The 22,707-nt window shown below is 35.5% G+C and overlaps 1 protein-coding gene across 2 annotated transcripts in view; it reads left to right on the top strand.

Annotated features, from left to right (window-relative positions):
• Positions 1 to 864: 864 nt before the first annotated feature.
• sfswap (splicing factor SWAP) overlaps positions 865 to 22,707 on the top strand; it is a 51,562-nt gene continuing 29,719 nt past the window's right edge. Inside the window, exons 1-10 of one of the 2 annotated variants that reach the window (XM_055040042.1) lie at positions 865 to 1,224; positions 3,098 to 3,261; positions 7,405 to 7,536; positions 10,486 to 10,562; positions 13,620 to 13,845; positions 14,089 to 14,189; positions 15,443 to 15,581; positions 17,309 to 17,564; positions 17,754 to 17,906; positions 18,027 to 18,120. In XM_055040042.1, coding sequence (XP_054896017.1) covers positions 1,025 to 1,224; positions 3,098 to 3,261; positions 7,405 to 7,536; positions 10,486 to 10,562; positions 13,620 to 13,845; positions 14,089 to 14,189; positions 15,443 to 15,581; positions 17,309 to 17,564; positions 17,754 to 17,906; positions 18,027 to 18,120 — 1,542 coding nt within the window. In that variant the 5' untranslated portion in view covers positions 865 to 1,024. Of the gene's footprint in view, positions 2,754 to 3,097; positions 3,262 to 7,404; positions 7,537 to 10,485; positions 10,563 to 13,619; positions 13,846 to 14,088; positions 14,190 to 15,442; positions 15,582 to 17,308; positions 17,565 to 17,753; positions 17,907 to 18,026; positions 18,121 to 22,707 lie in introns of both variants that reach the window. The other variant, XM_055040043.1, reaches the window with a different exon arrangement.

Below are 22,707 nucleotides of genomic sequence, written 5' to 3'. Positions count from 1 at the left end.
AATATCTAAAATACATTTCTCCATACTATATCAAAAATATACAGCAATTAAGATTTTTTTATGATTGATGTCTAGCTATTGTTTCTACAAGTTGTGCTGTTTGGTATGGTTACGCAGACAAAGAGAAGGATTCAGATCAATACACCAAAAAAACAAACAAACAAAACAAAAACAAACAAACACACATCAAAACAAACAAAAAAACTAAATGAATTATTTCTATCTCTATCTATGTTATGCACTTTGTTTCTCATGGTACATATTTTACTGAAGATTCAAAACATCTGTTCAGTTCTTTCTTTCCCAGACATTCGGTGCTGCTACCAGTAACTATTTTCTTTTTTCTTCAACTTAAAAAGTAGTCCTGAACCAGCGCCTTTACATTTCTAATAAGATATTTATGACTCATAAAATAGAACTGGTGTCACGCAAAAAAAGTATTTTTTAGGAAAGATAATGTGAAAATTAAACTATGTCAAAAGTGGATGAATAAGATTTATTTAATGTAATTGTTTTCTACATTTCAAATTGAACATTATATCACACGTTTCTGTATAATTTCACATTTCTCTTGACATGGAAAGCCAGATTACACCACCTGGCTTTCCATGCCCTGTTCAGTCAGCTGGAAGAACGCAACAATAACAATTACTTAAGGCAGATTCGACATAGAATGGGTTTTCAATAAGGAAAGCAAACACAAGCGTAATACAAATTATTTATTTTTAGTAAAAAAAAGTAATCCAATTAAAATATGCAACAATTATTTGCATTTGTTGTATATACATTTTTCTGAAATATTGCTCTGAGTATAACGCTTCAGCCGAAAGTGCTGTCGGGTTTAATAAAGTTATGATACTCCCTTCCCAATATGGCGACACGCTGAGTGCAATTTGTGCTAATCGTTGCTAGTTGCTAAATCATTTTGACTATATATGAGATATTTAGATTCTATAAAGTCATTTTTGTGTGACTATTGTTATAGTGTTCCCTTTAGCAAAACTATTTTTCGAGTGGCTTCGAAATGTATCGCCGCGGAGCCGAAAAGAAGGACACCAACAACAAACCTGTAAAGAAGGACGTGAGCGACAGCGATAAATACGCCGACCTCTTGGTTTTTGGTTATGCCTGCAAACTGTTCCGAGACGACGAAAAGGCTCTTTACCACGAGCATGGAAAACATCTAATCCCATGGATGGGGGACAAGAGCATCATGATTGATAGGTCGGTTGAACAAACGTAGACTGAAACATTATGCTAACTGTTTCTGCTATTCGTTAGCCTGTTTCAAATTTCAAGGGACTACTCCAGAGTTCATGTTGCAGAAGCCTGACAAGACCCGAAACAAACGCCGAATGCTTTATTTCTGTCTAACTTATCTTTAGATGTGTTAAACTGAAAAATGCTATTTGTAGTTCATAAGGTAACATGCTAATATGCAAATACCACCAGTGCTTGCTAACCTTAGCCATAACAGAATAATTACACGTCATTCAACATGTTTACTTTGTCAGATAAAACTGCTGTCGAACGAAAATTAAACTATGTCAAAGTGGATAAATAAGAGTTATTTAATGTAATTGTTTTCTACATTTCAAGTTGAACATTATAACACTTTTGTGTATAATTTCACATTTCTCTTGGCATTGTGTTTCAGAATTTGTAACACAATGCCATTGTGGATGCATATTTCTTATGTTGGACTAGAATAGAAATGCACCTCTCCAAGATTTTACAGCTGATTACTGATCACCAATTTTCCAAATTTCTGATTAGTTGGTTGTGACCTCAGTTCGCCATTTTATATTGTATATTTCAATATAAAATGTTTGAGAAATAAAGCAGTGATGTTTAGAGCACAAACTATGTTAAAGTTTTCTTTCTCTGCATCACTAAAATCTTCAGATACGGTAAAATCCTACCTATAAATCAAAATGTGGGAAAAAGAATTGCATAAACTAGAATTGATTTCTTTATAGTTTAGATGAAAAAGCTTTGACAATAAAGTCAACTTCTTGTTACATCTGGTCATCAAATTTCCAATTTTCCAGTGATATCAGTGTTGATATCACTGTAGATATTTCATTTGAAACCACTCATATATACTCCAAAAGTCTAACTTTGAGTCTTATTCACAGATTTTTAGTATCTAACTGGCTGATCAGTTAACAGAACCGATCCAGGATAATGTATGACACTCCCGACTACCAGAACCTTTCTTGGTGCATCTCTGTCTAGAACAAATAGGACTAGCCTGGTGAGATTTGCATACTGGCATGTTATATGAATTTCCTCTGGAAACTTCTGATTGCTAAATAAATATCACAATATTCACTCTGTCAAATTGTTTCTTCCCTTTCAACTGCTTTGACTTGATCCAGTTTAGTTTGTTGATGGGCATCATCCCAGAGAATATTCTAACCCATAATAAGTACCTTTGGTCAAAATGATTCAAAACTTTGCATGAACACTGTTTTTTGTTAAATTATGCATCTTGTTGCTATTACTTTGTATTTACTTGAATCATCTTGGTCTGCAGTGGTCCAGCCTTTGTTTCATTTGTACACGATTTGTATGTGTGTCTTTATCACATAACAAAGTTTTTCCCCCAGCAAGTTAGGCTTAGGGGGTCGTTCCAAACCCTGATTGTCAACAACAGCACCCCATTTCTTTGCCTTCATGAAGAAACTACATCAGAGAGATGCCATAGAGGGACCCTGGAATATATCCTCCATTTGGGTTCTTACGGATAGGTATTTATGTGCTCGGGTTTGTGTGAATGTAACTTTCTTTGCAGATTTAGAAGTAATGATGAGTGTTACAGGGGGGATTTGAACCCTGTAAGGTAAGAGGCGAGTTGCTTTGTTTGTCTTCTTTTTCTTTTTTTGTATTTCTTGTTTTTGTTTGAATCTAGGTTTGCTTATAAAACAAAATCTGAAATGTAATCATTCTTAATCTTTGGAATTTTAAGACAAGAATATATGTAGTTAAAAAAAAAATCTGCATCAAAATATCTTGGTAAGTAGGTCTAGGCTTTTGTTTCAAATGTTTATTTATTTAAACTTCTTTCACTCTAATCCTTTTTATCATTCAACAGATATGATGGGCGGGGTCACTTACATGACCTTTCAGAGTATGACAGTGGGTCATGGAATACATCCTACCAGCTGTCAGAGGAAGAGGTCAGGATTGAGGCGCTTTGCGATGAAGAGCGATACCTGGCTCTGCACACCGACCTTCTGGAAGAAGAGGCAAGACAAGGTATGCGAGATGCTTTTTCTGGCATTCAGCTATGAATTCAAATATGCAACATAAAAAAGTTAAATAATTGTTGAGCCTGATTAAGTTTTTACCTTTATGAAAGGAGTGGGGAGAATGGCATCCCTTTTTTTCATTGTTATTACAGCAAAGACTACATTTGTTTTGTTATGATTTGCCTATGTTTGTCAAAAAATTACTCTAGAATACATTAGTAATGTGAACTCTTGCAAGAGAGTTCACACAACATTATACACTTGTCCCTATACATTGCATTATAGAGATGAGTCAGGACTGCGGAGTAGGTTTTATAAAGACAAAATCTGAATCTGGAGCCACCTCCTCCTCTGTTTAGTTTATGTTTTTTTTGGTCTAGGTTTTTTCTGCAGTTGGGTGTAATACAAAGTGTTTTTCTGAGGGTTAAAAACAAAAATTCTGTCATAAGACAGGCACATAAGTGCTTTTAATGCCTATACATACTGTTTATGCATTGAGGTTGGACTTGCATGCAGATTCCCACAGCCAACTTTGATGCTGTATCCCATCCATCTTAAATTAATTGTGACCAGCTTCTTAGGAACATTGCAAAGTCAAAGATTTACATAAACAGTTCTCTACAGTTAGAAGAAAAAACAGGATGTGTCAACCTGAATAATTTACAACAAACCCTAGCTTTTGCATTTACTTGTGCTAGGATGTCATTTTGTATGGAGAAAGGGAAATAGGCACCAGGCAAGGTTAACAAAATATTTTCCATATTTGAACTTTAAAAGAAAAAAAAAATGAGGAAATTTTTGAAGCCTGTCCATCACTTTGACAAATTGTAATTCACACACCTGATTAGTGTAAATGCGCAGACATTTTCAACTTTATGCACAGAATACATTGTGGATGCAAATAAAATCAATTATTACAAAAATAAAAAAAATCTCTGACCCTGACAAATACATCTTGTTGCCTATTAGCTGAAGAGTTATGGACAGGGTGCTTTGAAGAGCAGCTTGATCACGTTCCAGAACGCATTGAAAACTTTGGCTGAGGTAGTTTGTTAAAGCCTACAGTATATACAGAAAAGGAAAACAAAAAACTAAAGGGATAGCTGGATTTTGTTTATCCATTTTATAGCCTTTAAGGAGAACTAGGTAGCTTATCTTATTGAGGAAAGAAGGAAAGTAAGGATCAAAAATTTATTAGACGCTTAACAAGCCCAGTGCGTTGCACAACTAAATGTGCACACAACTCCCCGCTCATCGTCCCAAAATATTTGCGCTTAATTTGCCCTACGTTTTGCAACATCTTTCAGCTCAATCATTAACCCTTCTGCACTTAGTGTGTCGCTCAGAAGGAGCGCAGATGTCACGGTCAGACAGCGGGGATCCAAAACCACACAAAAACCCTTGTCGGAGCGCTTGCCCAGACCACGCACAGGGTAAAAAGCTTGCAAGTCCAATTGATCCACCTCTTAAGACCAAGAGAGTGAAAAAAAGCTAAAAAACGGGAGAGGTTGCACTTCTTACTCAAATGGTGGATTAAAGCAGTAATATCGTAATTAAAATAATGTGATGGGTTTAATTCAACCTCAGATTTCTACTTAACTGGTGCAGATTTCTGCTGTGAAAGATGTTGTGAGGCTGTGCGTTCAGACCCTAGCAGGTGTTGCTCTCATAATTTAAGTGGATTTGTTTAATTTTATGTAGTATAGTTATTGGGGCCACAGTCAGTGGTTTTTGTCACTGCGGAAAAAACCTAGATGTGTTCATCCGCTGGTTGTGTGATACGATCTGGATTCATGGTTTGACTTGCTGAATATTAGCTATACCGCATAAAAATTAAATCCAACTGAATAGCATATGTCAATATCATTTAAAAATTGATGGGTAAAATTAAAATATGACAGATTTATTCTGACGCTGTCAGTCAAAATGAGGGACAGCATAAAAGTTGAGCATGACCTCTGATGGGCACATGAAGTTAGTTCTGCCAAAAACCATTTTCTATGCACCTTCGTTCTTCTGTGTTTAAAGTGGACCACCTCTGTCTCAGCCTTAATAGCTAATGCTTAAATCCATTTTGACTTTAGGATGTCTAGGACACTTGCATCTCAGATGCTTTACATCATAGTTATACTGATTATTTTGGTGACAAAGTACTTTTTGTAAATGACAGACTTAATGACAGCCATTGAATTAATACATAGGTGTTTTAAGTGAAATATGATGTCCTGTGCCCAAACTGACAGCAAAGAATGAGTCAGCTAATGGTTTGAGTTACGCACACTCCTTGCTGAAGGTTCATTGTGCAGACTGTTCTGCCCTTGAATTTGGAGGCTTGACCCCATTCGCTCTGTCTATTACCCATCTGACCAGTTAAAGGGCAATAGGAGAAGTATTGATAAATGTCATGAATTTTAACAGAAAAGTTTCTCTTTTCAAAGCGCCTCCTCTATGAATGCTTTTGTGAAAAAATAAACACAATTAATGTTATTTTAAAAGTCAGATTTTGTTGGCCACTCTCAAAACAAAACAATTTTTGAGTTTTATTTCTAACATAATGCAAGAACCTTACCTTACTAAAACACTCCACTTCTAAACCAAGAAGCTCTTTTCATCCATCCATCCGTCCGTCCGTACGTACGTCCATCCGTCCGTCCGTCCGTCCGTACGTCCGTACGTACGTACGTATGTACGTACGTATGTATGTATGTATGTTCTTACACCCTTGCCCCTAGTTGGGTTGGGAAGTGCTGGTGCCTGTCTCCAGCTAACGTTCCTGGCGAGAGGCATAGTACACCCTGGAAAGGTCGCCAGTCTGTCGCAGGGCAACACAGAGACAGACTGGACACCTAGGGAAAATTTAGAGAGACCAATTAACCTACCAGTCATGTTTTTGGAGTGTGGGAGGAAGCCCGAGTAGCCGCAGAGAACTCACACATGCACAAGGAGAACATGCAAACTCCATGCAGAAAGACCCCGGGCTGGTATCGAACCCAGGACCTCCTTGCTGCCACTGTGCAGCCCAAGCTGTTTTCAGACCAGTGACAAACAGAACCAGGAGAGAACCCAACAGCAGGTTGCACTCTAGAAGTCTGAACTAAACAACTACAGCTGCAGGGTACAATTTTTATCCTGGGATGTGAGTGAAATCAATATTTGCTTGCAGCTTGCTGAACTGGTCAGATTTAGGCTGCTAATGTAATATAGTCCCAGCTTTATTTTCAGGCAGACTTGATGTTGGCCTTGTGTTTACTTTCTTGTTTTCGTCTGAAATGTGTCTTTGCAAAGAATCCCCTTTTCCCCGCCAGGACTTTTTGTAGTCCATTCTGATCTTATTGCTTTGTTCTGTGAATGAAAACAAAATATCTAAGTGAACAAAAAACTAGTAGTGAAATAAACATGAAGTATTTATTGTTTTTTTTTTTTTGATGCTGCAAATAAGATCATGTCTTACTTTGACTAGCTTTTCTTTAAACTGTGATTCCAGACTTGTCTCTTTAAATAATAAATTTTAGTCATCCACCCATAATTTTGACTTATTTTACCCATTTTTCTTTTAGACTTGCATGTCAGTGTGATAGGAGACACAATGTGCATGTCATATTTATTTGCCCATAAGCAATATTAAAAATAGACATCCTGATGGAGGAAGTATATTTTCACGCTTTGTCTTGACAATTTACATTGTACATTTGGGATGGGTGATATGAACTTAAAATTTATGGCATTATTTTGTGGCATTTATTGCAATAATGATGAAAGTTATGATTAAAATGTATTTAAAACTTTTTCACAGTCATTTTTGGCTACAGGTCTGTCAATGCATACAGTGAGAGCACAATCAACTCAGATTGAATATCTCACTCTGTGAACGGGCTACTTTGGTACACCAATTAAAGTAATGGATGTAGTTGTGCCACCAAGTAGAATACAAATCATATTTTACTGTCAGAAGACGGTTACAATTATGTATCAAATGTGTGACAATAGACATCTTTATAAAAGTTACCTATTGCAATTTTAACCATCAGCAGTTTGCGCTTGTTAAAATATTGATCTTGTAACTTATTGAATATGTTACGAGGTCTCAATTAATCCTCTTTACTTTATGTGAAAAGGCAAATTTTTCTCTATGTTTGTCTCCCTTTTACAGAGGAAGAATACAAACGATTAAGTGAGGCCCTGGCTGACGAAGGCACTTACAATGCAGTGGCCTTCAAGTACAGTGCTGACTACTACGATCCCTCACAGCCCACAGAAGAAGAGGATGCTAACAAGGAACGTGGTGAGAACTGGTCACAGGTCTATTATCCTTAGCATAGATACACCCATCTGCCTTTCACTTCCAGATCAAAGTATTTAATTTCTGTTTTTGTAGAACTATAACTCATGCAAACTACTGTGTAAAAATGTTCATTTTAGAAGATTATCCTCATTTATGCATATGCTCCTAACCTTAATTTTACAGCACAAATTGTATGGCAGAACAAGCTATTAACTATTTGCAGCTATAACACTTGTGATTTTTCATTTTTGGTGCACTTAAAGAACAGGGAGAAAATTTTGATTTTTAACTAATGTGTAGCTCTAATTGAAAGTATAGATGAAAACTATATTGCGGCAATAACATAAAGTACAAAGGTTGTCAGAATCAAAAGAAAGTAAGTGGAACAAGAATATTAAATATCTTTTTCTTTTGTTAATGCTTTTGCTGTGGGAGCTCTTCTGTTTTTTTTTCTTATTCAAGTAAGCTTAAAAGTACAATTAAAATACCAGGTTTGATCAATATTCTGCACTATAAACACTGAAACAAAAACAACTGACAAAAGACATAATGTAGCAGATAAAAATAAGAATTGTCACTAGATTGAGAAATTACTCATGAAGCTCTAACTATTATGTATTTACACAGAATTACAGAGAAAATCAACAGCCATTCCAAGAACATTAGAAAAAGGTTCAGGGTATGGAATTAATTTACCGTATATATAGAACCTTGGTGAAAAATGGGAAGAGCGTTTTCCCAATCATCCCATAATGGGTCACTTTGTAGCTGGAAACAGTAAGTCATTTTGCTCTGATACTTTAGTGTGTTTAATGATGATAATAAAGAGAAGAGGTGCAGAGCTGTTCTTTATAGCCAGTGTTTGGTAATGACTTTCTTAGTTGCTGCCAGCATAACCTTTAAAAGCAGTGCATCATCCTTACTTATATCTTCAGAGGTATGCAGAAGATATATTATATAAGCATATTGGAATGCAATATTACAGAAGAACCTGTGATTGCTGCATCGACTGAGGCTACATCCATTATGAAGGGCTAGAGCAGGGGTGTCAAACTTCAGTCCTCGAGGGCCGGTGTCCTGCAACTTTTAGATGTGCCTCTGCTGCACCACACCTGAATAGAATAATTAGGTCATTAGCAAGGCTCTGGAGAACTTATCTACACAAGGAGGAGGTAATTAAACCATTTCATTCCTGTGTTTTGTACCTGTGGCACATCAAAAAACTGCAGAAAAGTGGCCCTCGAGGACTGGAGTTTGACACCCCTGGGCGAGAGTTTAGGACAGATTCCATTAGATGTGGGGGTGATCAATCATTGGCTGCTTAAATCCTACAGCATTACATCCTTTTTGTTTTTCATTTCTTTTTTTTTTTCATGACCTCTTACTGCTTCAGTCAGCTTTACTTCCCCAATCACAATTTAGCTTCTTATGCCTGGATTTTGCAAGATATGGCAGCTTTCTGTTAAGAAACCTGAATGCTTTTGAGTATAATGTTGTAAAAGGTTTCCTTTATAAGGTAAGAGCCCAACCATGTAGCACTAAATAAATAAACAATAAATCTTATAATCTATTTCGTAATAAGCATAAAAATAAAGTAGAATTTTCTTTTGAGCCATCTGACTGACTCTGGGAAAAAAAAAAGTTCACATGTCCAATTAAATTAAGAAGATTTAATAGAAACAAGCTGATGGCGGGAAAATTAATATGCCTTTAAAATAATGTGCACCACAAGGCCTAAAAATTGAAATTGAACTTCACAAAGTTTTGGGAAAAAAATTAGTCTCTGGTGCACTCATCTAATTTACATATTTGATGTAGTGGCTGCTAGAGGCATTTCCAATAGGCTGAAAGGTAAGCAGTGATGCTTTATATTCTCTTCGAGGAACATTTGTTGAACAGTGGTATTAAAAGGTCTGCTGAAAATGCCAATATTTGAATTTGCCTTTTGGGAAAAGGCCTGTGTGGTTCAGGTGGCTGAGTTGAAGCACATCAGTGACATTATCAAAAATGCTGATTTATTAAAATAAGCACAGGCCCTTCCCACAACAGTACCCTCAAAAAAGTAGTTGACAGAAACAGATGCAGATAATGATATTATAAATAAGATCATTAGCCCTATTTTATGTCCCTGAGTGAAAGCCAAACACGCCAGAAGGTTTTCGATGTAATTTATATGCTCTCTGTCAAAATACAACTAATGGGTTACTGCAGGCATCGCTGAACAATCTTACTCCATTACTTGGCAGTCATTTCATAACACTCTACTTGATTTAATTTTCTTTAAAAATTAAGATCTTTATTGGATGATTTGCTTTAAATCTGTTTGCTATGTTTGTACTGTCTTAGTTGAGTAGACTTCCCTCTTCAATAGAAGTATGGCAGATTTACAAACACAACAAAACCATAATGATCTCACTTAATTTTTTGGCATAACATATTTCGTATTGATTTTCATATTCATTAAATTTGATCAGATGTGATCTGAGACGGAATGACTAGCAGTCAGCCTTGTGAAAAGCTCATTTAAAGATCGTACCCATTGGGTCATTACACGTGTCCAGGCATATAAAATCCCTTGATCTGGCAGAATGTTTGAGTTTTTTTTTACAGCTCATTGTGGCTTTGTATTAAATTAAAGAGCCCCTTTATCATTCTGCAAAATCCCTGCAGTACTACATGAAAAATTTAATCTCGTCTCTGTCTGACCTCTATGTTGTTATCAAGATGAAGGTGAAGGCTAGGGTGGTATTTCACTGTGATATATTCCTGAAGTGAAGAGAATGATGGAAGAAATGTCTTATTCTGTTTTTAGATTTTTCTGAAATTCTGTGTTCCCTTTTTTCTTGTTCAAACCTTGTTGAAATCTTGTATCAGATTTTTATTTTGTTTCAATGGATAAATAAGAAGGATTCTCAATGTTTTTGTTCCATTCTCCTTTCGCACACACAGAGGAAGCAGAGCCTGAGGAAAGTGAAGAGCCATTTGTTGCCCCCCCAGGACTTGTTATCCCACCAGATGTGGAGCTGGTGAGTGCAAATATATCTGCTGCCGAGAGGCTGGTGTGGCCTATTGTAGCTATATATACACATATACAAAGTATTTCTGAAGGCTCTATGTTTCTTTTAATGTGAGGTGCTATAACATACAAAATTCTTGCTTTACTGTGTTCTTTTGTTATTATATGAATGTTTCTGAATTGAATGTTTCTAATTGAAGTGAATTGAAAATGAACTAGAAACCACTTGGGATTTAAAAAATAGAATACATTTACCTTTAGAGTGAAAGCAGAATAATTTTGAATGGTGACAGTTTATTTAAAATCCATTTTACATGCACATTTCTATGGTTTGGAGTCCATGACTTTTTAAATATGACTGCTATGAAACAACCAGAGAATAATGCTGTATTCATCTGATTTCACTGTTTCTGTGCTACATTAATAATTCGGACCTTGCAGTGGAAAGACCTACAATAAACCTGCCTTGGTAGATTTAAAGTTGAAGGATCAGAAAAATTCAAAAATCCATGGTCAAAACAATGTCAATGGTGGATAGAGGCCAGAGTGAATCGACTGAAAGGGAACAAAAATGGCCAATCTGTCTTTTTGTAAATCATTGTAAGAAAGAAAAAAATAACAACAAACTATTTTAGTCCGTTACAGTTTTTGTTTCAGCACTATTTTAAAAACATCTTATAGCCTTCCTGCAATCAGTGGTTATTAATTAATAATATTTGGAGATTGTTTCAGTGTCAAAAGTGTCACACCTTGTGTGTGAGTGAACAGTCAAAGTAAATTGTCTTTTGCTGTTATTTTGTGTCAAATTGAAAATGATGATAGCCTTAACATTTTAAACTGGCTGAAGGATTTTATATTACTGATTAAATAACTCACTTTAAACATTGATCACTCAGTTATATGGTCCATACCAAGAATGTTGTCAACAAGACCTGTTAGCACATCCTGTTTTGTGATCGGAAAAAAAGAAATTGGCCTTTTGATGTTCCGCCTTGTTACAGGTTATCACAGGCTAGGGGAGATCAAGTTGAAAGTCATCCAATTTTTACCATTTGCAATTTTATGATGCAGCTCTAGCTTGTCCATAAAATGTATGGCCTATATCTTGCTGAGATTGTATATAGCCTATTTTAACTGGCAGAAAAAAATAAATACATAAACTTCCTAAAATTCAAATATTTGTTGTTTTACATAATTGAAATAATATATTTTTTTTATTATTCTCATAAAAAAAAAAAAAAAAAAAAAAAAAAAAAAAAAAAAAAAACAGAAACAAGACAAGCCTTATTTGTATTTAGTTTTTCCAGCAGATCCTACTGGGAAGGTTGGTGTATGAAATAGGGCATCTGTTGTTAGAAAGACCCGTGCTACATCCTTCCACACATATTATTTCATTGTTGCCTAAAGCAGAATACGACTTCATGTTGACATAACGTCTAAAAAGGAAACAGTTGTACATAAGGCTAAAATATTTAATTTGTTCATTCTATGCGGTGTCTACAAATGGAACCCCAGTGACTCCCACTTTCATATGCATGAGAGGAAAGAAAATAACCTAATTGTTGTCATGGTGTGCATGCATATTCAACAGCCCAATATCCAGTTCAGGCAATAAAGCTTCAGTGAAAATAAATTGCCTTCATACTAGTCTTTCTAATTGCATTTCACTGGTACACATTTCTCAGAGTGAATGTTATAAACAAAACTTTCTTTAAACATGTTACATTCAATACCTTGACTGAAACCATATGCAACACCACATACAAAGTATTATTTTAGTGATTTCAGATTTATTTTTGTGAAATATAATAAAGTTGCCTCCTAATTTCTGTTACTTAGCAAGACCTAATATTTTCATCTGTAACATTTAAATCTCCTTTCTGTGTTATCCAGCTTTGTCCAGCGTTATTTTAGGTTTTCGAAATACCTTTGCACATAACATTTTTTTCTCAGTTTATATTTCACTTTTGTTCATTTTAGTTTCATTAATTATAGTCATAAACAATGCTCAAAACCTACATAAATTATTTTTACATTTCTTCATGATTGCACTTTGTATGTACTGATTGTCATTCTGATCTCCATTTAAGCTAGTTGAATTTTGCAGTTGTGACCTCTGATCAAACCAAAATAACTTTCCTGAAATATATGTGATCTGTGCCACCTATAAAACTGCATTTACTAAAAGTGAATGCAGTTAAACTGCATTTACTTAATACAGTTTGATTGAAACAAAATATCTGCATCCACACTGCTACATTGAAGGATCCCAAAAAGTGAGTTTAGATCCATCATGAAGAGAAACAACAAATGGTGTTTCCAAACTCAATTGTTTCTTTTATCTTTTTTCCACCACTGATCCAGTGAGAGCAGCAACAATTATCAGTGCACTATTTGTGTTTGCGCAGCTTAAAAAAAGACTCCTAACAAAATTTTAAAGAGCATTAAACATCACCTGCATAGTTTTTTTTTTTTGTCTATTGAATTTAACCTGTAAACATAAAAGTACAATTTCTACACCCTTTCCCCACAATTGCACATTTAAAAAGGGATCTTGATCATTATGTCCTTATGTGTCCCAAATGCATTGATTTTGGTTTTTGCAGGAAGCTGGCACCCGTTTTAGCCAATTTCGTGACTAATATTTATGTTGACTTTTGTCTTGATGAGATGTGTATTCTATTAGAAATATTCACACTTCCAAGAACTTTCTTGGTAATTGCTGTAATTAATCACTGAAAGCATACATTGTGCAAAATAATACATGAATAGTGGACCATCTCTCATCCTGAATGTTCTTTTATAATTAATATCACAATTGGCTTAGAGCTCTTGGCATTAAATGTTTCGGACATCAAATGCCTTATGTCCTTGGGCGAAAAGGCAGTTGTTACTGTATGCTGCATTTTAATGCTTGCTAATTCATACTTATACAACTGATGCCCAGCTTTTACCCATTTTCTTACACCTGAGTTATTTTGTACTTGTGCAATTAATTTTTATTCTTATTGCACAAGTGAGACGATTGTTACTGCATTTATACTAATTCATTTTTTCCTTCCTCCAGCCGGCAACCATCAAGACTCACAACATCATCGAGAGGACGGCCAACTTTGTGTGTCAGCAGGGGGCTCAGTTTGAGATCGTGCTGAAAGCAAAACAGGCCAGGAACTCCCAGTTTGACTTTCTCCGGTTTGACCACTATCTGAACCCGTATTATAAACACATCTTGCGGGCCATGAAGGAAGGTCGATACAACCTTGTCTCTTCCAACAAGCAGAACCAGTCGCAAGGTGAGTTCCACAAGTTCGTTACTGAATCCGCAGCTATGGAACTTTATTTTAGTTTTTTGTATGATCCAGGAAAAGGATTTAATGACTCAAAAGCATCATTAAAGGGATAAGGTTGATGATATTCTTGTCCGTGGTACCTGTTTCCATAGTACTTTAGCATATTCAATTCCAACACAATCTGCATTAATATCATGTGTGAATTGCTTCAGTAAAAAGTCATTGCAGTATTTCTTTTCTTGCCAGACTCAAATTCAGAAGATTCTGATGATGATGGAGATGGAAACTATCTTCATCCCAGTCTTTTTGCTCCTAAGAAATGTTCTCGCCTAGAGGAGCTGACAAAGGTAATTTCAGAATACAGATGCTTCATTGTCTGGCTGATTTCATTGTTCATTGTTATTGTATATTCCAGGCCTTTTTTTTTGTTTTGCATTTTTAGCAACCCTTTTTCCTCAAAATTCTGAGATATGAACCTCCTCAGCATCTTGAAAGTTATGTGCATCCTCATTACTGTTTCTTAGTATCCTATAATTACTGCCTGTGTGCTGATGAGACTAATGTATAATAACTGTCTTGCATTTCCCTGTTATCAAGCTGTTAGATTTTTGTTAGTGCTTTTACGTGATTTGTCATGAAACGTGTTGATCTCTATGCAGCAATATGGAAAGCATATCTTATTTTTTATGAGGACATAATCAGATTATTTTAGCAAAAAGTTGAAGAACATTCATTTCTTATAAGGAAGGATTTTCTTTCTAATTAAAGAACACATTTTCTAATTAAGACTCGTTGTCCTATAATTTGTGGCTTTATTGTCTAAATTTTTAAGAACTTTCATATTTAACTGAGGAAGACAACAATATAGTATTGATGCTCTGAAAGAAAATGCAGTCCAATTATGTTATCTCCAGTTTTAGAGACCTTTAATGACTTGGTATGAACTTTTTTATTGTTACAGTAAAAGTTTTTCATCTAGTGATGATCTTAAATGTTATATAGGAGTGCATTTGGGTTGATATTAAAATTTGGTGTTGGTGCCGCTGTTATGAATGACGACCAATACTTACCTACAGTTTTGACAGTGTGTAAAATTGACCACACCTCTCATAATTCTCTGCTTCAGTTAAACAGTCTGCAATCCAAAACAGAAACAAAGTGGAAATAAATATTTGTTGTTCAGTTTGGCCCAGCTGTAGTTGGACAAATTTATTACAAAAATGACTTTCATCACCTGACACCAAAGTCAATGTTGTTGTTGAGGCTTCTGAGTGGCTTGCACCTAGAGTGAAACCTTTGAATTGACTTTCATGCAGTTTTCTCTTTATGGTATACTTAAATATTGACCTCCTGGACAGTGTTGTTGACTTGCTTGGCTTTCTGACGGGGCTTCTCTTCAACATGGAAATTATTCTGCAGTCATCCACTTATATTGTTGTTCCTGCCTTCAAATGAAAGTTGAGAGTCTGGACATTATGTCATTATGTCTATGTTTGTTATATAACTATAACTGAAGCATGTTTTAGTAAACAGATGAACTAAATTTCAGTGTCCAAGTATGTATAAACCTAATAAGGTTTATGATCTTGTTGTTCTGCAGCCTCTTAAGATTATGGACCCAGATCATCCCCTGGCAGCAATTGTACTAAAAGCTCAAAGGGAAAGAAATGGCACAGCAGCTACAGTCACTGCTCCTGAGGAACCTCCACCCACTCCACCAGTCCAGTACTCTGCTGACCGTGAGTATATGAACAGAGAAAACCGAATCAGTTCTATTGCATCTCTGACTGCTGGTCAAGTCAGAGTTAAATGTATATGTAAAAATTTTATTTGAAATAATATTGAAGAAACCAAATTGTCCATTGTGCAGTGTTGTATTAGTAGTGGGGTTTTATAACTTTTCCAAAATTCTTTATATTGTTGTTTATCTTCATCAGTAATAAGAACGAAATGCAAGTGCTGATATCAATCTGATGTGCTAAAAACAAATGTGGCTAAGCAATTGTTCCTGCATTCTAAAACCCGGTTTGCAAGATGCCAGAAAAAGCACAAGTGTGACCAGATTTTTCTGAGCTTGTGTAATGAACCTCACATCACCGGCCCTCCCTCATCTGTAAAGGACGGCTCTTCTCAGTTGCTCACAAGAAGATATGTAATGGGTTAAATATACATGTCCTATATTTTTGTCTTGTGTCTATCTATTCAATCAACAACTATTAAAGACACCAATATTTAAATAGCAATTAAATATTTGTGAATAGCTCATGCTGCTGGATTTGTAGATTTTCACACCATAAAAGTCTCCTGCCCTCCCTTATCAGTGTTTTATTTTTTTAAATGTTATTTACTACTCCCATATATGTATGGATATCTACAATTCAATTTAGACCTCCTTTCACAAACATCAGCTCTTAATCTTGTGCTGCATGACAAGTTTGTAAATCGGAGTCCCTGCTTTGACTTTTTATTTTCTAAACTATAAAATATAGTGTCATTAACGATGGCTAACTCAGTGAGTAATGTGTTAGCATCACACTGTCTCTACTTTGACTTTGACCATTTATTTCATTCTGTTCCTGCATTTCTAACCTTTCTTTTAACATTAACAGATCTTTCAGATTAAAAAACTTCTGACAACTAAGACAACCTTTCTATGCACAGGTCACATGTGCATTTTTATCACCTCCTTCTGATAGGGTTGTTGTTTTTCATATCTGGTTTCATCTGTATGTACAGGACACTGATGTCTTTTTAAAACTTTGGGTATGTGTTTGTTTTCTTAACTTGAATCATCAATGAAAGGACTATAAGAGGGATTGGTGGTTCTCCGTCTTGTGTAATAAACTCGATCTGCTCTGTCTTTCATTTTAACTATCCTTGAAAAAGTCATTTTAACACAGCAAATGAGCCAAAAGAAATGTAGCATTTGTGTTATTTATAGCACATTTCCACTTCCATCACCGGGTGACTTTTCCTTGACTGGTCCATGGTCTTTAGCAAGGTTAAAATGCACAGCCTGCATAATTCAAGAGGCTGAAATGATTCCGTACAGTGTCAAATTAATGTTTTAAGCTCATCATGCATCCATTATCATGACATCAGCGTCTGATATAAAAACACCCCAAAATCACAGCCTAAAGCAGATATTTAAATTATTGATGCCAATCTCCACAAAAACTGATAATTATTTTCCACTTAAAGCTATTATTTGGTTGTTTGGACAAGAAAATTAGTTGCATGACATTGTCCTTGTTCAAAAGCATTACTGTGTTTTGTATTCATCAAAGCATCTCTATTGAATGAGCTGAGCAGTTTTTCCTTTAAGTGGAGCATTTGGGTTATTTCTAAGATCTATTACAGTGATTTGTAAAATGTTTATTTTGACATACCTGCATTCAGTCCCCTGTTTACTCCAATACATCAAAATGAAAACTATATTTATAATAGTTACTTCTTTTGTCTGCAGCTGTCTACTACGGGTATTACATGCTTCCAGATGGCTCATACTGCTTAGCTGCACCTCCACCTGGTGTAGATGCAAATTCGTACTACAACAATATGACTTCAGCTGTCGTTTCGGCCCCTGCTTCCTCTGAGCCTTCGTCCCACAGTGAGAGCACTTCAACACCTGCTGTAACTGTCACCATGGCACCACAAGCTGCAGCTCCCCCACAGGTTTCCACCCCAGCTGCTGCTGCTGCTGTGAACGTACCAGAAATCAGGTATCGACTTGATAAATATTACTGTTTTTGTCTTACATTTGAATAGAATTGAAAAATGCTTTCTGAGAAATTGAAAAAGACACTATCAAATTGATATGTAAAATAACTTTTTACGTGCATACTGGCGCGTATCTGCCATGTTGCCCATTGCTGACTTGCTTTGCACTTCCACATGTTCCCCCAATATAGCTCCAAAGTTGAAGCTCCAGTTTCCACATCAGCGCCGCCAGCCATCATTCCCCCACCACCCGACATCCAGCCAGTCATAGACAAGCTGGCAGAGTATGTTGCGAGGAATGGACTGAAGTTCGAAGCTAGCGTCCGTGCTAAGAACGATCCCCGGTAATTGTTTTTGTGATGCACAAATCTGTTGTGTAATCAGATTGTAATAAATCAAAAAATGTTTTACTTTAGGACTTCTTTGTCGTCTTTAAGCTTAACTTGTGCTTCTGTCTTTTATAGGTTTGATTTTCTGCAGTCTTGGCATCAGTACAATGCCTATTATGAGTTTAAGAAGAATTACTTCTTGCAAAAAGAAGGAAGAGCCCTATCAGAGGTATTATACTATATAATATTTGTTTGTGTCTTTAGATTTAGGACAGATTTTTCTAAAGCGAGTTAATCACTCACTTCGTCTGGAAACATTAGCTATATAATGGTAAACAAGATGATATCATAACAGTTAGTAAGGACATTATTGACAGTTTGTTTTTAGCAGCAAAACATTTATAAATACCTGAATAAATGTCATCAGCTGTTGATCGTGTTGAATACAAAGAATGTTCGGGATTAACATAAAATTTGTTTTACAAGCTGGTAATGAGCAAGTTCAGTTTTGTTTTTCCAGTTCTCTACATGTGAAGAGAATTCCCATGTGGTGCTTGCACTCTGTTTTTAAACATCTTTATGTAGTAAAAATGTGACGGATGTTAAATAATAATGTGAAGGCATGTTTTGACAGTACAAACAGAACATTTTCAGATCCCATAGAACGATGCGAATTACATCTGCTAACACAAAGGCCATCTCTTGTTTTATTCTGCTGAATGGCTGCTTTAAAAAATTTATAAAACTGAGGTTAAATTCAGCCACTACCAGCTCTATGTAACCTCTTAATTTTTTAAATTCCATGTATTTAGAAGTAATTCTCATTGTTGTCTGAAGCGAAATGTTCACTTTCAGCCATTGGTTCAGCGTTAGCGATCTTGGAGAGGAATTATTGCTAGATCTGAATGAAATAACTGAACTATTAATATGAGCAGTTTTTATATCAGTAGGCTTCTGAGATTGAGAAAAGGTTGTGTCATTCAGTGCACTTGGTCAACCTTGAAATTAGTTGCTTTATGTTCCAAATATTCTTGGATCTGGCATGCAGGAATTGGAGACTTCGTGTTCCATAATATTTAAATAAGGAAAAGAAAAAAAAAATACTGTGAGAATCGAAAAGATTATCTGCCAGGGATATCGTCAAAAGTTGCATTGAGTACAGATTGCTAATCATTGCAAAGTCATTTACCTTGAGGATGAAGGTATTTTCACTATGATAACCTAGCCAGCCGAATCTGTTTTGTTTGTGGAATCTGGTTAATTTGGGTCCTGGATACTTTTCACATGTTTTTGCACACACTGTTGGTGCAAAAATAACCTCCTCACTAAACAGCCACGTCTTCTTCACCTTTGGTATTTCATAGACTGACAGAACTTAAAAATAGCAAGTTGCAGAATCAGCTGTGTTGATGTTTGGTGTTGTGCATTTTGCTTTGCCAGCTCTCTTGTTTCTGTACACATCTGCCATTCTGCTGTTCACACATGCTGCTGCTGACGTGCAACAGAAACACAAAAAAAACCAAAAACTGCTTTGCAATCGCAAAATGCGACCCTCTGGGATTGAACAATGAAGCAAACAAATAATTGCTAAGTGACGTTTTCCTCTACTAACCAGCTCTGAAAAGTCAATCGGTACCGACTGGTACAAAGAGGTTTTATTTAGTTTCCCAAATCATGGCAGCTGTTTTGAGTGAAAACTTTTGAAACTCATCACCTCATATTGCTGTAGCAGCTGTGGTGGGGACAGTGGAGGTACGCTTCATATTCTCAGGCATTTACACAAAACATGCGTCACATATCATTAACGTGAATTTAAACTCGAGGACAAATATGATTTTTTAACACAAAGCTTCTTGTTTTGGTCAAACAAGTCAGTTGATCAGGTCTCGTTGCTGAAATGCCTGGTCAAGTTGACAACCACTATTTTGTCAGTGTAGATACAGGTGCAGATCTAGAAGGAAAAGCAAAAAAAAAATATGTACCTATGAGGTCATCAATGTAAATGAATTATATGCTCTCCAACCTCTTCATTGAACAGAGCAATGATTGCTGAACAATGTCCCATTTTATTCTGCAGCTGCAACCACTCCAAAGCCAACCTGCCAATTTGAAGCACTCCTTGACTTAGATGGATCTCATGAATCACGAGTGCGAGGAGCAAATCTGGCATTCAGCATCTTATTCACAAAATATTCATAAAATTTCTCATTCTCCACCAAGTTTTTTATGCATCAATTAATCAATCCATCAATCTATCCATCAATCAATCAGATTGATCATTATCAATACATTTATACACTGTTGTATGTACTATTATCCATACAATTATAACACTTATTAAAATTAATGAGTGATTTGACTTATATTAAATAAAATTAGGCAGTTTAAACATGGTTATCAATGTATGGTTAGTCTGATTTCTCCATTTCGTCTTCAGCACACTATTACACACAACTCTGCTCTCAGAATAATATTGAATAAATATTTTTTGTCACACCGACATTTAAAAAAAAAAAAACATCATCCTACTACTGCTTTTTTTAAAACCTTTTATTTGCGTTTCTAAAAGATATAGAATCTTTAACATGGCAGATGACAAGTGTATTCCTTCGAGGTCTCACCTACACTGAGAAGTGATGAAGCTTAGAAATTTTCATCATCACATTTAAAGAACATTAATTCAGCATTTTATGAGACATATTTCAGTTTAATTAACTTTGTAGTTATGGCATTTGAAACAGTCTCACTCTGTGGTAGATTTAATGCGATGTCGCCTGTCAGTGACGTGTGTCCAAGAATATTTTTTGTGCATTTCTCAATGCTACCCTGATATAAAGGCTCAATAAAGTTTTTGTTGTTATTTTTACTTTAGCATAAGCTAATCAGGAATGAGAAAATGTATTGAAACTCTGAATTCAACAATTTTCATTTTGTGTTCAGGATCTGTAGACTATTTCTGTTTCATTGCAGACATTTCTGCTTTCTGTCAGTGCCAATATTCTATCTTACAGTTTACAAAAGGCATGGACCTCACAGCTAAAGAAAGCTAACAGGTGTGAAAGGTTACCCTGTGATCTGTTTGAGATAATCTTTATTTTTTTCAATCAAGTCTTCCTGGGATGTTTTAATCTGTCTTTCCTCCCACTTATTCAACTCTGAGCTTTGATATTTGAGTTCCTTGAAGAGGTCATCTTCTGGGGTCATTCTGATTTTGTTCACTGACTTTGAAAGCATAGATCACTCACAACCCAATTTTCCTCTCAAATGTTCTTAAAACCTTTTGAAATGTATCTCATGAGGCTACATCTTTACCTTTCATTTGACCTTCATCACCCCTCGTCCCATCACTTCTTCCCACATATTATGTAATGGCTAAATGTTTAAGTTGAGTGTGTTAGTCTATAGTAGAACATGGAAAGCTTTTTTGCGAATAATTACGCATGCAGGTGTATAAATGAGAGTCATGGGAAGGAAAATGCAGCCTTGACATGATAAGAATGATCATAATATAAACATGACTATTCGGTAACTATAGATTATTTATTGAAATGACACACCATTAGTTTGCTGCATTACATTAGCAACAAATATAAACTGTAAATGTAAGGATTATTCTGCTACAACCTCATTTATCAACCTTTGGATTTTTGACAAATGTTGAAATCACAACATGTTTTAAATTAATCTTTTTTAAATTACTTTTTGTAAGCCTAACTTCATGCTTACAAAAAGCATGAAGTTTTTGTAAGCATGCTTTTTGAACTGTTAGTCCATCTTTCAATGCTGAAAGATGGACTAATTGGGTCCATCTTTCAGCATTGTGAAGATGGACCCAATTAGAACATGCTACAACAGGAAATTAAATAAATAAATGTCACTAATGAGTTAAACCTAGCTTTCAATAAGTCAGAATTTGACTCCCAGATCCACATTGGGTGGAAACTGTTTGTCACTAATTTATTTGGTGGTTTCAGTAACTGAGGAGGTCAGAATGGCAACATAAACTATTTTGAGAATAATCCAGAAGTTACAAATGGATTTATACTATGAGTGATCTAGGTTTTTTTTCTACCTGCTGGAATGGCAAAGACCCCCAACCATCCTTCCATGCCAACCAAGGAGAGGCTGAAGAAGCACAACATTGGGGTCATACACAGACCAGGCAAAGCTACAGTTCTCACTCCTATGGAAAGTTGCCAAGTAATTGTCATAAAATATTAATTTCTTTAAAGCATTGGGTCAAAATCCTGATGATGATGAACAACAAGAAAAAACACCTTACGTCTGTGCTAATATAAGTTTCCCTGCATATTCAAGGTCATGTTTTGCTGAGTGATTAATTACTTTATTGAGCAAAGTGAAAATCAAAATATAACTTTTATTAAATGTCTTCAGAGCAATATCTGGTTGATTGTCTTTCTTTCCACCATTTAGAATAAATTACCTTAAAAATATTGTGCTTCTTATTGCCTTTTGTGTGGACAAACTGTACCCTACTTTTGCATTTTTCCAAATGTTGCATATCTTTAATGGTGCCCAGCTTCTGTTACAGAAATATTGTAGAACAGAGAATTTACCCAGGAGTCTCCTTTCATGTTTTCCACATCAGCAATTTTTTTTTTTCTGCAAAATTTCAACCTCAAATTTAGATTCACCTCTGTATATAGATAATTACAATGATTAAATAAAATGGCTGTAATTTTAGGGTAGCAATGAAAAGAAATGACCCTTTTTAACGTTTCAGCATCATTCATTGTGGTACTGCACAAGCCGGATGTGTTGCAAACACTTTTATGTGTCAAAAAGCTTTCCTAAC

The sequence above is a fragment of the Poeciliopsis prolifica genome, unplaced genomic scaffold, assembly GCF_027474105.1.
Source record: "Poeciliopsis prolifica strain line A6 unplaced genomic scaffold, Auburn_PproV2 SCAFFOLD015, whole genome shotgun sequence".
Taxonomy (NCBI): domain Eukaryota; kingdom Metazoa; phylum Chordata; class Actinopteri; order Cyprinodontiformes; family Poeciliidae; genus Poeciliopsis; species Poeciliopsis prolifica.
This window is presented reverse-complemented; position numbering and strand designations above follow the sequence as displayed.